We start from the raw sequence: 17,529 nt of genomic DNA, 5'->3' as shown, positions 1-17,529 counted from the left end.
GTTTGATAAAAACCTTCTGCAGCAAGATGTTCATTTAGTTATTAAAACTTCTCCTATCTTTTGTCTTATTTTAATATGAGTTTAATTCTAAATGTAGTATATATCCACTTTAGCATGATGGGGGGGGTGCCTATTTTGTATGGGAGAGGGCCTAAAAGGAGATGGAAAACCTTTCTAATTGCAGAGCCTGTGTCAGAATAGTCTTGCATTTTTATAAAATAGGACTCACGACTGAGTCCCAGAGTTTGGCTTCTTAAATTATTCCTGAAAGCCACTAACATTTCATAAAAGTGAGTGTCAGGTGGACAAGCCATAGTAAACCGTGCTTGGGGATGTGTGGAGTTGCCTTATAGGGGATGCTCATGTTGCCAACTTCTGGGTTTAAATATATGCTACATATGCACATGTACATATATACATACAAACGTACAATTTGTTGGGCAGGTGGTTATGAATCTACCATGGGCCATTTAAAAAATATACCAGGAGACATCAGAGAAAGCAAAAGGTATAGAGAAGACTCTCCAGAGACTATTTGCACAAGGGCCCCCCTGCTTACCTGGTGAAATGTTTTGTTTTGTTTTGTTTTGTTTTTTTAAGAATCTGAGAGCAGCTCACTTAATTAAGAAAGGTTGCTCACCAGGTTTTTATTGTTTGGCTTCTTCACACAGAACCCATCTGTTCGAAACCCTGCGCCTTTAGAAACAGCAAGTTCCCAAGATACAGAGAAACCTACCACGGTACTCTCTTAAATAAGTAAATAAACAGCATATATATGTTTTGTTTTGTTTTTTTAAACTTCAAAGCAAAAGTTATACATATATAACAGCGTCCTTTCGACGTGAAATACCCACGGGAGATTCAGGACAGGCGCTCAGCGTGCAGTTCGGGTTCCGGAGGCATCTCTGCAGTAAAATTCTTGGGAAAAAGCAAAGCAAGGAGAACGTGGCGCTGGGTTGAGCCTCACCGCGGGCCCCTTTGATAGCGGCCGGAGGGCGCCAGTGGAGCCAGGCCGGCCGCCGGGCGGAAACGCGCAACCCGAGCCCGCGGGTCCCTGGCCACCTGGTTTCGGAAGCGCTGGGTTTGCGTGGTCTCTCATCCTCCCTTCCTATTTCATTTTGTGTTGTTTTAATAGTGGATTCTGTTTCCGAGTGTGCTGGATGGGCAGCTCAGATGTCGCACTCGCTGTCGCTGGACGTGATGGAGATGGCCGAAGTGGCGGCCTTGCTGGATAGGCTGGCGGCCGGGCTGGCTGCGGCGCCCAGCACCTCGGGCGTGCCCTCTTCCTCAGCCCTTAGAGCCCGCCCGGAGCCCTGCGACATGACCTGCTGCTGGAGTCTATGGGAAGGAAAGGGACACCAGTCACAGCGCGTAACATAGCCTCCCCTTGCGCCCCCCTGCCCCCCCTCCCCCGCTTTGCTTCCCTTAAGCCCAAAGGCTAGCGGATCTCCCACAGACCCCGGCAGTTAAAGTGGGAAAAGTGAGGCAACGGAAGCCAGGAAGGATTCCACAGCTGGCCGCCTCTCCAAGTAGCCCATCAGTTGTCCCATCCTTCTTCTGAATCCTTTCTGGGCTCCCCATCTGAGATGCTGGGCTCACAGGTTCGTTCGCGGTTGTTGGCCGCCTTTGTGAGATTTACAATACTGTCAAGATAAATGAAGTGTGGGTGACAAAGGCATATCGGGCTCCGGGATAGGGAACCCATTTCCCATCGTGCGTCTCCTCCAGGCGCACGCTCCTGTCAGTGCCCTACAGTAAGCCGGTCGGACCAAAGCTAAAGGCAAAAAGGGCTGTCTGAGGATTGCATGGAGCATTTGGTCCTGGGAGATGAGGCTGGGTTCTTGGACAAAATGTTTGGCTAATTTAGAGCCACACGCTGAGGAAGCGACAAACCTCAACTGACTATAGTTTGCTATTTTGAGGCAGAGTTGTCCACGAAGAAAGAGAACTCATCTTTCATCCAGAAGTCTATCGAAAATTATTTTCAAAGCATTAGAGAATGCATCTGGGCTTTTAAAACGACAACACTGACCTGCCACATTGCTAATAAGTCAGGCTTCGCTTAATAGGAGCCTGGGCCCAGGCTGACAAGAATTAGCTTTGGGCCTTGGGGGTCCCTAAATGTTGCTGGAATTTTAATGTTTACACATTTTAATGTTTAATCTTTCCTCTTTTCAATGCAGCCTTGGTTTTATGACTGGAACCAGCGGCTGGGGCGACCCCCTAAGTTCCAAGAATGAGGGAGAGAATGGAGAACCAAGAGCCCGGAAGGAACTCCCCCCGCCCCCCGCCCCCCTTACCCGCCCAGGATCCCAGAACGCAGTGGGCTCATAACTGAAGACAGACTGAGCTCTCAACTCCTTCGGATCCAAGTCGCTGGGCCCTGGGAAAGGGCCCCTGGGGCGCCTTCGCCCGACCCACCAGGGTGAGCGCAAGGAGCGTAGGCCTCTAGGTACCGACCTGTTCTTGGCTGCAGCCGCCCGGTCCCTTTGTCGGCGGTTTTTGAACCAGTTGCCCACCTGCGTAGGGGTCAGTCCGGTTGCCTGGGCGAGCTCACGCTTTTTGCTGGGGTTAGGGTATGGGTCCTGCAGATACCATTCCCGTAGCAGATGCCTCGTGCGCTCCTTGAAGCAGTGTGTCTTCTGTTCGCCGTCCCAAATGGTGCGCGGCAGCGGGAACTTCTTCCTCACGCGGTACTTGTCCACCGGCCCCAGGGGCCGTCCACGCAGCTTCTCAGCCTCCTGGTAATGCGCTTCGAGCCACAGCGCCTGCAGCTTGGCGTGCGACTCCTTGGTGAACTTGTGGTTTTCCAGGATATGATAGAGCTCGCGGTAGTTGCCGCCGTGAAAGGCCACGATGGCTCGCGCGCGCAGCACCGATTCATTCTTGTTGAGGGCCTCACAGGCCGCAGGGGCCACGGGCAGCGACCAGAGGAAGCGACCCAGGCGCTCTACGTCGCCGCTCTCCTCCAAAGTCTCGCATACCCCGGCCACTTGCTGGGGACTGAAATTCAAGATGGGCAACTGGAACATCGAGGCAGCGCCGACTGCAGCGGGGGCGCGGAGAGCGGAACCGGACACGCAGCAGATGTCGGCGGGCCTGGCGGGGTGCGCCAGGCTCTACTCGGTGAAGCGGCTTAGGGCAGCCGGGACGCACGACCCGGGCAGCGCGGCGGCGCAACGGCTGGGAGCGAGCGAGCAGGAGGGATTGGAGGAGGTGCCGGCCCCGCCGCCCGGGTTCGGCTCGGCTCCGTTAGGGCACGCAGGCCGGCGAACTGGCGCCGCTACTGGAATGGGCGGATTGGCGGCGCGGGCGCCATGGAGACCCCCTGTCAGTCACTGGCTCTCTCTGCCAATCAAGACTGCGACCAGCGCGCCCGGGTCATTTCAGCACCTCCCCGCTCTCGACAGCGCCCGCCGTTTACCCGTGGACTTTTCCTCAGTATTTTGCAGAATCTGGAGGAGGAAAACACTGGAGAGTGGCTGGGAGAAAGAGGAAGGCAAGAACAGCAGCCTTTCAATACCCTCATCCAGCCTTGTTCCTCCACCCCCGCCCCCCACCCTTGCCAAAAGAGGCAGTGGTGCTACAGGAATCCACTTTGGAGTGATGCGCTGCCTGGGTCAAGAGGTCTCCAGAGGACAATGAGGACTGGGCCAAATCGAAATCCTCCAAGAATTCGCCAAGTTTAATTGTAATGAAACAGAAAACTTTGGGGGGAGCGCACGAATGGGGAGGGAGGGAAGTAGATCACCCCATTTCCCCCCAGCATCCATCCCCGCATGCATTTTCCCCTTTTCCAGCTGCAAAGCAGCCGAGTGGGAAGCGAATCTGAAGCAGAAGGAACGGGACCAGGGATCTGTTAAGAGGTCAGTTTGGGCTATCCCCATCATCTTCAAAAGCCTCCTGAAATCATTTTAAATACGAGCTAGAACAACTGTCACACCTGATAACACAGGTGTTGACCATGAAGTCAAACACTCAAGAAAGGGAGTTGCACCTCCCCAAAAGTTTATACTTTTCAGCAGTAACCCCCCGCCCCAGTTTAATGGACTTCAACAAATGTGCAGCCTAGCCACATCTAGAGTGAGAAGTCACGGGTAGGTCAGGACAGCAACTTAAAAGCTTATTTCAAAGATCTTTTTTTAAAAATATTGATTTGCTCTTCTTGCAGGCTGATTTTGCCCTACCCTGTGTTAGAACATTTAACTCGAGCTGAGCTGGGAATAGAAACTATAACCTTGGCCTTTTTGCCCCAGAGGAATTCAGTACAAGTAGAGAAAGGGGAATCACAGAAATGGGGGTGGTGGTGGAGCAGAAAACCCTTTCTAAGCTGCTGAGCACTGCAGAGAGGAAGGGCCTTCTAGGCAGCTCTGCCTTAGGGTCAGCAGATTGAATTGGCAACTTTTATTGATTCCCAATTGACATCCACATCATACCATTTTCTGAGGTCTCTGTCAAAAGAAACCATGATCTCACCTGGGCCTTTGATAGGGGCTTGTTTAGTGTGAAGAAAATAATTGGGAGAGGGGAGTCCTTCGAAAATGCCTGGAAAACTATCGTTGGGTCCATCCCTAAAGGAATCAGATGGGGATATTCACCTCCGAACTGGACTGGACCCGGCTGTCTTTTCTTTAGTATCAAGTACAATTTGTATGCGGCTTGTACAGCTCTGGTAAATCAGAAGGCAGATAGATAGCACAGATGGTTGGAGGTGTCAGGTCAGATTATGCTACGCCTGAGTGCAGGGCAAAGCTCGTTCTGACGGAAAACCCTGATATTATTTTCACAGATCTTCACAGTTCACTCGAAAAAAATAGCCTAGGTTGGGGGGGGGGGGAGGAAGCCCTGCAACCATTTACATCATTTCTGTGAGATTGCTAGCCGCCTCGATGCAGAGGCTTTCTTTTCTAAGAGTTCATTTTCTTGAAATGCGACAGGGCAGGGGCAAAATACAGAGGGCGGTGAGTATAATGTCAAAGCACAAATCTTCCCTAGCTTGGGGCGATTTCCAAATTCGCAGAAGAAACAACTTTTAGTGGAAACATCGAACACAAGTGCCCAAAATACGCAGTATAGAAAACCCGGGCCTTGGGGATCGGGCAAGGGTGAAGCGGAACCCAGGAAGGCGGTGGTTCCCGGCACTTCTGGCCAGGGAAGGAAAGAATCGCCTGGCTCCAGTTTGCGGAAGTTTCTTATTTTTCCCTCTCGGGGTGTCTCCCCTGCCGGCTCCCCTTAGCAGAATGGCTTCACGCTCACCTTCCACGCGGAAGAAGCCGAAAGTCTGGGACACCCTACAGCCCCGAACCCAGAGAGGACCCCAACACCTGCACTTAGCCGCTGGAGGTGAGAAGTTGCCGGTACCCCCACGGGACCTCGCCTCCCCCGCCCTTTTGCTGAACAGTTTGAAAACTGCGAATTCGGGGGGGGGGGGGGAACTGGCTTCTTATCCTTAGTTTTCTTGAGCAAGTTGTGTTAATTTTCCAAGTCTACCTTCCCTCTCCAGGAAATGGGAATATCCCGTTTTTTGGACAACGGTTCTGCAAATATTGGGGGAGAGGGCGCGTTGGCTTCCGTGCGTTTGGGGCTCTCAGGCAACCGGGACCAAAATCTTAGGTTGGCTGCGCTGGAGCGGAGGGAAAAGGGAGCCTGCCAGGGGTTGCAAAGTCCCAGTTCCTCCAAGACTCCCTGTCTGGACGCTAGGCGTTCGGGGTATGAGAAGTGTCTAGAGGCCGGGGTCTACTGTCAGAAGATCCTATCTTCGCCATCCCAGGGGATTTGGTTTAATTTTATTAACTCAAACGAATAAACTACCTCTGGGAAAGTTGGTATCACGTATACATTCATCACAAACAGAAGAAATACATACGCCCCCACACACCCCAATCCCTGATAATGAAAAAAGCTCCGCCGGGTTCCTTAAAAATAATCCCGTTGTGGACAAGGCGGTGACCCCCCCCCCCCCCGCCCCTTAAAGCGCCAGGTGAAAGTTGTACCTTAGGGTTGACTGCTTAATTTTACGGAAAGATAGATTTTTACCAGTTTTGAAACTTTGCACCAACCATCCGAGCAACCGCCTGTTTGCCATCCCCAACTTTATTTTTCTTTTGCGTTTGACCAGGAAACCTAGAAAGCTCAGCGGCCGCCCCTGGCGTCGGGCCTATCTGGGCAGATTTGCAACTTTCTGTGGTTGGTTTGCATCTAGTAGATTTGGGAGGCCTTGGGCAGATGCTAGGTTCTCGCTGGGAATCCAAAGATTCTATTCCGCTTTCTGAAGACTCAGTTTTACTTCACAAGGGAAAAATATGGAGAAAAAAGCTTGTAGAAGACAATGCCCCTGGGCAGATTCTGTGTTTAATTATTCAGTGCGGCAGCAGCAGAGCAAAGTACTCACCCCGCACCACCCCCGGAGGTTGTGAGGTTCATACCAGAGATCTTCAGAGTTCCGTCTGGGATTTCTTGTGCTCATCGATCTCACCCCTCGTTTTGCTCTTTCTGATTTTCCTCTAGAGTAGAGACACACGTGGAGCCCCCGTTACACCTTGCTGAATGGTTTGCCAGCTGAGAGCGCTGCTTAGAGGTCAATACAGTCTTATCTCTTGTTTTGTTTTGTCTGTTGTCCTGTTTTATCTTTGACTTTTTCCTAAATCAAACACATGTAAAATAAGTGGTATATTTTCGTTTTCTTTCCTACATAATTTCACATAGTCAGGGATTTGAAGAATGTAGTCATTGAGGCATCTGAATTCCTTGATAAAGGCATTTGTGCTGCATGTGAGAGTCATAGACTGAAAGACAATGAGGTCCTAGCCTTTTGTGTAAGTTCATTTTGACTTTTGGGGGAGAGATCTTGGTTTCCCTTTCCTTGACCTCAAAGCTGTGTGTTGCTGGTGGGTGAGAATAACATAAAAAAGGATCTGGGAAATTTATCCATGGTTTATTTTTAAGATCTAGAAAGTTTAAAAAAGCATTTTACTGTCTTTGAATTTACAGTATTAAATTCACTTTCAAACATTTATTCATATATTTAGTATTGTGATTTTCAGATGATACCATATGCATAATATAGAAATGTTTGTTTCTTTATTTGGTTGTCTAAATCTTTAGATTTTAGAATTAATTCAATATCCTACTTTTAAAGTGCTTACTGTCCTAATAAGATCCCAAGGTAGATTGTGCTATTTCATGCATTCTTCCCCTGCCAGTATGCACCTTGTAACAAAGAACAGAGATGCCTCTTTATTGTGTATTCTTGAGAACAAACACCATTTAAGAAATATTTTGTAGATTTCCTGGCACTGTGAGATTGACTGGCAAAAATTGTTACAATTCAATAATTTAAGAGATTGAAGTATATTTGTTGTTATTTGCAAAATTATTCACCAATTATTTTTTAAATGACGTAAAATTGTATATGTTGTCAAGCGGAGGGAATTTGTATAAGTTTAAATGTGGGAAAATGTACCATTTGAAAGTGGTTATTAATTAGCAGTAATGTGTTTTTTAAAAAATGTTAGGCTGACTATACAACTCTGTTTCGACTTCTAGTTTGTGGTTAATCCTAGGCATTTGTATTTAAACCAAAGAGTATATTTCAAGGCCTATTTCTTGTTTAAACTATGCTCTTAAATTCACTTTTCTCTTTCTTCTGCTTCTGTGGCATAAGTCTAAATCTGCATGGGACTAACTATACCACAGCATAGCTTGCTTAAGACTATATATCAATGGGCTCTTGTATGAAAGATTAATGCTTTAAAATGTAACCCGCGTGTCACTAATAAACACTTTATTATCAGTAATGAAAATTAGTTGAATGAGTGAAAGAACTATTAATTCATACTTCTCTACTGGAACTTTATTTTTTTCCACCAGCAAATTATTTTTGGCCATTTTCAAATCCCAGATCTAACACATACACAGAAACTTTAAAATTTAATGAAGTGAAAGAATGCAAGTTTGTTTATGCCCTTTGGGATGAGCCAAACATTATTCATGTAAATTGTATGTGTGGCACATACATGTATTGATTACATGTATTATATGAGTAAATAATCATTTTCTTCTAATACTGTAAAATCAAATAGAGGTATTAGCCTCTAATAAAAACCAAATTCTCCTAGTAATCCAGTTGGTTAGCAGAAAATAGTTTTAAAATACATATATACATACATAAAAATATTGTGTTGTAAAAATACATTTACATGGCATCTTACCTTTCAAAACAGCAAATCTCAACAAAGAGCAATATTACTCCCCCTTTCAGGGGACATTTAGCAATGCCTGAAGATATTTTTGGTTGTCACAACTGGCATCTAATGCCAGTGGAGGCCAGAGACCTACTAAACATCTTAACGATGAACAGAACATTCCCCCACAACAAGACGTCAATAGTGCCACTGTTGGGAAACCCTGCTTCAAAGGGTCTCAAAATAATCAACAAGGCACAGACATATAAAGCCTGCTAAAATTCTGTTTATTCTGGAGTTGAAGCACTTTCAAAGGAATCAGTGCCCTTTTAATTTTACCTTAGGCCTAGTCCACACCATTGAAATCTGTTCCTAAGAGCCTACTGTAATTTTATTTCTTCTTAAAATTTACTGTAAATAATACTTATGGTGACTGAATACTTCTACACTTAGAAATGTCTCTGGGAAAGGTGGAGTTTTCCTTCTATCATGTTGGAATTTATATTGTTTAATTGATGGGACAGGCAACAATTGTTGAAAAGTTACTGCTCAACCCTTCTCTATTTTACAAATGAATAAACTATGAAGATCAAAGAGGTTAAACGGTTGCCCATATTACAGAGCTATTAGTGGCAGAGGTAGGTCTAAAACACAGATTCAAACCTCTGTCCATTATATACCTTGCTTTCCTTACCCATGGAAGATGGTATAATTCCAGATGAGTTTGAGCACAGAGGATCTGAACTGCTCTCTGTAAAGTCTTATGCTACTTCCTGTTGCTGTGACTTGTCAGAGGTTGGTGCACTCTAGTTCATGGATCTCAGAGAGATTTAAACCATTCTGGGTCTTGTCAAGTGTTATACCCTTGCAGGCCCTAAAAAGGCCCTGAATCTCAAATGTGACTCGAGGACTTCTTTGAGGGGGTGGGAATGTTGGCGTCAGGGTTAACTGAAGACCTTTCTCTGAGTCATCACGCTGTATACTACAGGAAAATGGGACTAAATCCAGCCTCTTGGGGAGGAGAGATTTGAGTTGAGGTGCTATAAGGCTTGGTTTAAGTAAAAAAAAAAAAATCTGAACTCTTTTGTCAGGTTTTTCAAAAGAATAACAGTGATGCTCACTAGCATTTCTATAATTAACAAGCTGTCAACATTTCTATTACAATCACAGAAGTCTATTACAGACCACAGAATTGTGATAAATGTTTCTTTAGGTCTGAAACGTTAGCCTTCATCTTCTTTTCAGCCTAAGGGCAATTTTTGAAACCAATTTTGTTTCAATCATTTTGGATCAGTTGTGTGGTAATTTTGGAAGTGCAGATGCTCTAGGCCCACCTATTGAAATAAAGATTTTTAAATGGAAACACAGAGAGGAGTCTGCTTAAGCCCCAGTGGGGACCAGCTGCAAAGCTCTGGTAGGAAATTACATAGAGAGTGGGAATAGATTTAGAAAAAAATCTAGGGACAGAGAAATGTGTGCATGTTTCCTCTAACAGCAGGTTTTCTTTTCTTTTTTTTTTTTCAGATATTTCACAAACTATGGAATTTTAATTTTCCTCTTTTTCTGTTTTGTATTCTGTTATTACTTTCTCTATTATTCCTGGGTTTTGGTGAAATTAGTGTAAGATAATTTGTCATTACAGCTATTAAAATCGAGGCTGAACTGAGTTTTTGGAATATTAATATTTAATTTTTACCCTTCATTTAGGTAAATTTTCTTCCTACCTCCTCTCATCTCCTTTGTGCTTATTACCTACTTTTTATCCTTGTCTGTCCTTTTTGTGGACTCTGAAAGTTCATATTTTCCAATGATTGAAGTTCTTTATCGTAATAATTTGTATTTATTTTCTCTTTTTTTCCGACTGTTCTGTTTCTATGACTCCTTCCTTCTGCTTCCCATTCTCCATTGCCAAATACCTCCTCACTAAACTAAGCCTTGTTAAAGTTGTGAGAGACAAAGTGCTCACTCCCGAAAGTAGAATGGGAATGGGAGTGGGAATGGGAAGGGAATGGGAGTGGTTCTCAGAGAAGGGGGGATACTGTGACTACAATGATGTTTCAGGGAAGCGATGCTTCTCAAGCTAAAATTTTTGGAAGCAGATAAAATAGTAGAAACAGCAAGGACTCTAAATAATTTAAGTTTATAGCATTGGACTAACCCCATGATTTTAGGCCCCACTTTCCTTATTGGATTATGCATGACTATTCCTTGCATAGTGCCTGGCTTATAGTTAAGTTCACAACAAGTATTAGTTCCCCTCTTGTGGAAAACCATCCACATAATCTTCTAGCTCGACCCTCTATATTTAGTGATGGCTCACTTTCCATCTTGTCCTTGGTCTCATAATCCCTTGGTATTCTGCTTAGGTTTCTTGAAACTTTCCAAGCAATAAATTATTTTGAAGTAGTCCTTCCTGTTCTGTGGATTACTGTTGTCCCAATAAGTTAGTCTAAAGAAGTCAGTAAATAGTTTACATGAAATTCCCCAAATGCTTACTGTATTGGTTTTCAGTACTGCTGTAACAAAAAGCCACAAACTTGGTGGCTTTAAACAACAGAAATGTATTCTCTCACAGTTCTGGAGGCCACACGTCTGAGTGAAGGTGCAATGCTACTTCCAGAGGCTCTAGGGAAGAATGAGTTTCTTGTCTTTTCCATCTTCTGATAGCTTGCTGGCACTTCTCTCTTTGTAGCTGCATTTCACCAATCTTTGCCTCCTTCTTCACACCACATCCTCTCTTCTCTCCATTCCTTTTCTCCCCCCCAACTTAAAAAAAATCCAGTGTAGGTAACATACAGTTATATTAGTTTCAAGTGTATAATATAGTGATAAAACAATTCTATACGTTACTCAGTGCTCATCCTGATAAATGTACTTTCTTTTTAATTTTTAAAAAATACTTACTTTTGAAAAAGAGACAGAGTGTGAACAGGGGAGGGGCAGAGAGAGAGGGAGACATAGAATCAGAAGTAGGCTCCAGGCTCTCAGTTGTCAGCACAGAGCCTGATGAGGGGCTCAAATTCACCAACTGTAAGATCATGACCTGAGTCAAGGTCGGTCACTTAACTGACTGAGCCACCAAGGTACCCCAATGATAAATGCACTCTTATTCCCCTTTACCTATTTCATCCTTCCCCCCACCTACCTCCCCTCTGGCAACCGTTCGTTTGTTCTCTATAGTTAAGAGTGTGTTTTTTGGTTTGTCTTTTCTTCTTTATTTGTTTCTTAAATTCCACATATGAGTGAAATCATATGGTATTTGTCTTTCTCTGACTGACTTATCTCAGTTATAATACTCTCTAGCTCCATTCATGTTGTTGCAAATGGCAAAATTTCATTCTTTTTTATGACTGAATAATATTCTATTGTATACATATACCACATCTTCTTTATCCATTCATCTATCAATGGACACGGGCTGCTTCCATAATTTGGCTGTTGTAAATAACACTTCATCCTCCTCTCCTCTCTTGCTCTTGCTCTCAGTCTCTGTGAAAACTCTTTCTACTTGTATTTTATAAATGCATGTGATTGCCTTTAGGGCCTACCTGTTTAATCCAGGATAAACTCCTCAAGATCCCTAACTTCCTCATATCTTTTGCCATATAAGGTGATAGTCACAGATTCTAGGGGTTAGGAAGTGAATATATCTTTGGGGTTTTTTCCCCTCAGCCTACCACACCCACTTATATGACAAATGTACTAGTCTTAAATGTTTCTTGGAAGTAAATTAAGAGAATAGAAAATTAAAAGTAGTCAATCTGTACAAGTAGGAAAATAACAAATTATATACTTTTCACCTCATCATTATTCAAAGTCAAGATTGGCATGATCCCAAACAAAAGACAATGTTCATTAATTTCTTCATTTTCATATTAAGCTTTCTTTTAAACCTTCCCTTGGGACATTAACTGAATTAAACAATTAAAGTAGTAGATTTATCTTCTGGGGTAAGATAAAAGATAAGGTTCCATCCCTCTCTGCAGGTGTTTAGTGTAAAATGAAAACATGTCATGGTATTATGCTGATGTACAATTCACAGATATGAGAAGAAATTTGCAATTTATTTGTATTTTTCTTTACTTCAATTAGTTGAAATAATGATTTGGAAGTTCTGTAGTCATTTTTAGTTCATCAATGGCTATCTATCTTTTCCCTGCTCTCTTTAATTGTTACATATGACTCTACTACTGTTTATAAACAGGACACTTAATATTTCCCCCATAAAGATGCTCTGTTTTTCCTACCATGACATTAATTTTCCCATTCTTCTTCCCATCCTAATAGGATCAGACTTTTAAAGTATTTCCACTTCCCCACTTTCCTCCTCCTCTATTACCCCAATCCCAAAGTTTTCTGAAATGGTACAGTACCTAGAGTTTCCCTTGAAGTGTGCCCCTCTGTGTTAAGAATATTTACAGGCACACAGTTCTAGACAGTCTATTCTTATTAAGAACACACAGACACATACCTTTCTCTCCATTCTTCTCTCTGCTTTGTTCATTTATTGACATTTAGATTCTTTTCTCATGTATTTTCCTTATCTGGAGTGCTTGTTGTTGTTTTTTTTCCCCAGAAATAGCTTTTTTGTTTTTCTTCTTATAAAAGCAATACATACTTATTGCAATAAATATCCATATATGAAGGTTATATGGAGTCAAAAGCAAAAGTTTTTTTATAATGTTATTATTCCAGAGATAATCACTATTCATGCTAAGCGCATACTTTTATGGACCTTTTTTCCTACATACAGAGATTCACATTTTTTTCTTCTGACAGAAATGTCACATTATCCACACTATTTTTTAACCTTCTTTTTTTATGATAATATTTTGTGAATATTTTTCCTGATAATAAATACATGTTATCCCTTTGAATGGCTGCACTGAATTCTGCAACATAGATACCATAACTTATTGAACCAGTCCCTACTGATGTTTGTTTAAATTGGTTCCAGTTTCTCACAATTATAAATAATGAAGCAATGAGCATATTTATGCATTGTCCAATTTTTTCCCTTCAAATTCTTTTTTTCCCTTGCAGCAAAAGCAGTTCTTTTTAAAAATTTAAAAAATAATTTTAATTTTTTCATCATGATAAATGTACTCTTTAATCCCCATCCCCCATGCCTCTCCTCTAGTAACTACTAGTTTGTTCTCTATAGTTAAGAGTTTGTTTCTTGATTTGTCTCTGTCTTTTCTTTGCTCATTGGTTTTGTTTCTTAAATGTCATATGTCAGTGGTATTTGTCTTTCTCTGACTTAATAATAAATTAATGGATTAATTAATGGATTAATTAATTGATTGATTAAATAAATAATTAAAAATTAGCTCCATCCAAATAATTGAAAAGATTTAATTCTTTTTTATGGCTGAATAATATTCCATTGTATATACATACCACATCTTTATCCATTCATCTATCAATGGACACTTGGGCTGCTTCCATAGTTTGGCTGTTGTAAATAATGCTGCAATAAACATAGTGGTGCATGCACCCCTTTGAATTAGTGTTTTTGTATTTTTTGGGTAAATACCCACTAGTGTGATCCTGAATTGTAGGGTAGTCTATTTTTAATTTTTTGAGGAACCTCCATATAGTTTTCCACAATGGTACACCAATTTGCATTCCCACCACCAGTATAAGAGGGTTCCCCTTTCTCCACATCCTTGCCAACACTGGCTGTTTCTTGTGTTTTTGATTTTAGCCATTCTGACAGGTGTGAGATGATATCTCATTGCAGTTTTGATTTGCATTTCCTTGATGATCAGTGACGTTGAGCATCTTTTCATGTGTCTGTTAGCCATCTGTATGTCTCCTTTGGAGAAATGTCTGTTCATGTCTTCTGCCCATTTTTTAATTGGATTATTTGTCTTTTGAGTATTGAGTTGTATCAGTTGTATATATTTTGATACAAACCCTTTATCTGATATGTAATTTTCAAATATCTTCTTCCATTCAGTAGGTTGTTTTCCTTCAAATTCCAGAAGTGAAATGAACAGGTTAAAGGGTTTACACATTTGGAAAATTGATACATATTGCCAAATTGCCATCCTAAACGATTTTTACTTCTACTCATTTACTTCTACTCAGGGCATTCTCCCCCCATGCCCTGGCTATTATTATTCTTTAAAATCTTTGTCAGCTTGATAGGTGAAAAAAATAGTTTCTCATTTTTAAACATAGGCATTTCTTTGGTTATTAGTAAGATTATATTTGTATTTTTCCTTTGAAAACTTCTCAATTATATTTGTTGATTGGGATATTTTAAACCTTTATTCATTTGTAATATTTCTCCAAATATTAAAGATCTGTTTTTACTTATTGTATGTTGTAAATATTTTCCTTTTTCACTTGCCTTTTAGCTTTATGGTGTTGTTCTCCTTGTAAGTTTATAATTTTTACATAGATATATTAAATCTGGTTCAATTTTGGATGCCATGCTTAGTATAGCCTCCCTTTCGAGTTATAGAAATAATTTGTATATTCTATTCTGCCTACATTAAGACATTTTTAAGTTTTCTTTAATATTTGAAAAGACAAATTATTCTTCAGCATTTTTTAAAGAAAATTCTTTGGCTGTTCAATGAATATTTTCTTCCAGATGGAAGGTCATTTTCATCTTTTTCATACCCCTAGAGAGTCCAATGAGAGTTTTTGTGGAATTGTGTTTATTTGCAAACTGGCCCCATGCATAGAAGGCAGGAAGAGACCAATGAAAGAGGCAAACTACTCCAGATTGGTAGGTGGCAGATTTAATAAGCAAGGGAACTTACTTACAAGGGTTGCCTTGGGCAGCCACAAGACCAGTAGATCTCTGTCCCTGTTCACTACAACTTAGAGATCTTGGGGCGCCTGGGTGGCTCAGTCGGTTGAGTGTCCGACTTCAGCTCAGGTCATGATCTTGTGGTTCACAAGTTCGAGCCCTACATTGAGCTCTGTGCTTACAGCTGGGAGTCTGGAGCTTGCTTCGGATTCAGTGTCTCCCTCTCTCTCTGACCCTACCCAACTCTGTCTCTGTCTCTCTCTCTCTCAAAAATAAATAAAAACTTCTTTAAAAAGTAAAAAAAAGAAGTTTATATAGATATCTTAATCAGGTTAAATCATGTATTCAGTCTAGAGGGTCTCAACCATATCTTAACCTCTCAAGACTATGTCCTTGAAAATGGCTCCCACTGTGGAAATGGTAGACAGAACTTACATTCCAAGGACAGGGAATGGGGTGAGGAGGCTCCAGTTGACTGGGTCCAGCTCTCAGGTCAATGAGCAGGCATGTCCTCTTAATGGCCTTCTCTAATACTTCATCCCTCTTCCACATTATGCCCTGAGCAGTCAATAAGGGATTTCACTAGCATAGAGATGGGTCATTTGGTGGCTATCTGGCCATTCTGGTGGGACATCCCATTGTAAGTTCCAGTAGATGATGCCTTTCCAGGTGTGATAGGGCTTTGGTGTTCTTAGTAGCGTAGCATGTTGATCCACAGTGAGAGTGGGGGCAATGGCTATTTGCCACGATTCCCATTTATGGTATTGAGTGTCTCAGCAGGGGTCCCCAGTCTCGCATATGGGTCAATAGGCCTTACTGGTTGATTATTCAAAAGTATTAAAGTCTGGGACAGTACTTTAGTCCATCTGGCCCACGTGATTTTACCTGTTAGTAATTTAATCTGCTGCTTTAATATTGTATTTCTCCTTTCTATAAATTCTGCTGCTTGTGGATTGTAGGGGAGATGGAACTTCCATTCAGTGTGATGTTCTTTGCTCAGTTTTGCATTTTATGACTTACCAAATGTGACCCCCAATCACTGTCTATTCAATAAGGATATCTGTACATGGTACTTGGCTTCTCTAATGCCGTAATGCAGCCTGGTTTGTGCAGCAATAGGGGATAGCTTGGGTTAGGCCACATGCAGTAACAATATAAACCAAGGCATATTTAGGGGCGCCTGGGTGGCTCAGTCGGTTAAGCGTCCGACTTCGGCTCAGGTCATGATCTCGTGGTCCATGAGTTCGAGCCCCGCATCGGGCTCTGTGCTGACCGCTCAGAGCCTGGAGCCTGTTTCAGATTCTGTGTCTCCCTCTCTGACCCTCCCCCATTCATGCTCTGTCTCTCTCTGTCTCAAAAATAAATAAACGTTAAAAAAAAATTTAAACCAAGGCATATTTAGAACTCTCATTCTGAGGGATGGGGTCAATATAATCAATCTGCCAATTCCTCATAGGTTGAGAGCTCTGGTGGATGGCCCCATACAACTTTGGCAATTGCTTCAGGCATTCAGAACATACAGGACATGTTGTTACAGCATTAATCAAGTCACTGTATTTCAAGGGCAATCCAGCATCCTTATCAATATGCCCTCCCAGCTGGGTGCTATGGTGGCCACTCTATGCACCAAGTCTGCATAACTACTGAAGGGTCAGTTGCTAGGGCCCATACCCAAGCCTGATTCCTGATTGCCAGCAGGTGTCAGTACTTTATGAGCTGGAACATGGAAGACAGTGAGGACTGCCTCAGGCTCTTGCAGGTGAACCCAAATATCTTTCTACATATCTTCATCTCACAAAGACTTATTAAGGATCATCTACCCCTCAGCTTGCCATTGTCCAAACCATAGGGTTAATTTCTAGCTATCATTGCAGAGGGTTAATGGCCAGGATTCACAAGTCAAGCTTATGACTCTGACCGTAGCCCAGCGAACATCACACATTGAACATCAAACTTCTCTGAGTTCAGCCCATTGGCTGGTTTGGTTGGTTCCTTTTCCCAGGCATCTATATACCAGTGGGAATTTCCCTTACTCTCTCTACAGGTTGCAGGTGTCATCACAAAAATAGGAGCAGGAGCATTTGGCAGATCTACATACTTTACAGGAGTTGGGAATACCTGCATTTATAGACAGTGTGCTGGAAAACAGGGTACTCTTCTGCAGCAAATAGGCATGCCACTTAGTCACAGTAGGAGTTTGAGGTATGGGAGAGGTGGGTCAGTTGACCATATTCTCCATCCACTGCTTGATAGGAAGGGAAGTTCTTACTATGTTATGCTGTTCCTTTGTCAGAGACTCTACCAGGAAGAGTAGTGTGTATACTGCCAGGAGCTATTGTTCTTTGGGGGGTATATTGGGTTTCTGCCCACTTCCAGAGCTGGGACCAAAATCCTAAAGGTATTCTCTTCTATTTTCTCTGCCACAGTGTCCAACCTATACCTTCTGGAGTCATAGACACATCTCACTCAAATGGTACGTTTATGTGGGAGGTGCCCAGAACTTTAATCTGCTTCACTAGTATTTTTGCCTTTTTAAAGCTGGCTTGTTGTTCTGATACCCAGTCCTACATGTTCCCTTTT

At 42.5% G+C, this 17,529-nt stretch overlaps 1 protein-coding gene across 2 annotated transcripts; it reads right to left on the bottom strand.

Moving 5' to 3' along the window:
• Positions 1 to 630: 630 nt before the first annotated feature.
• On the bottom strand, positions 631 to 3,133 carry SIX6 (SIX homeobox 6). 2 transcript variants are annotated; one of them, XM_027065855.2, is made up of 2 exons: positions 2,461 to 3,133; positions 631 to 1,643 (listed from the first exon to the last, which is right to left on the bottom strand). In XM_027065855.2, exons 1-2 carry the CDS (start codon positions 3,030 to 3,032, stop codon positions 1,538 to 1,540), a joined length of 678 nt encoding a protein of 225 aa, XP_026921656.1. In that variant the 5' UTR covers positions 3,033 to 3,133; the 3' UTR covers positions 631 to 1,537. The 2 variants fall into 2 exon arrangements, with proteins under 2 accessions (XP_026921656.1, XP_026921655.1); XM_027065854.2 differs by having other exon boundaries at positions 631 to 1,338.
• Positions 3,134 to 17,529: the final 14,396 nt, after the last annotated feature.

This window comes from Acinonyx jubatus, chromosome B3 (assembly GCF_027475565.1).
Source record: "Acinonyx jubatus isolate Ajub_Pintada_27869175 chromosome B3, VMU_Ajub_asm_v1.0, whole genome shotgun sequence".
In the NCBI taxonomy this organism is placed as follows: Eukaryota; Metazoa; Chordata; class Mammalia; order Carnivora; family Felidae; genus Acinonyx; species Acinonyx jubatus.
The sequence above is the reverse complement of the archived record's forward strand: the minus strand, read 5'-3'. Positions and strand labels throughout refer to the sequence as shown.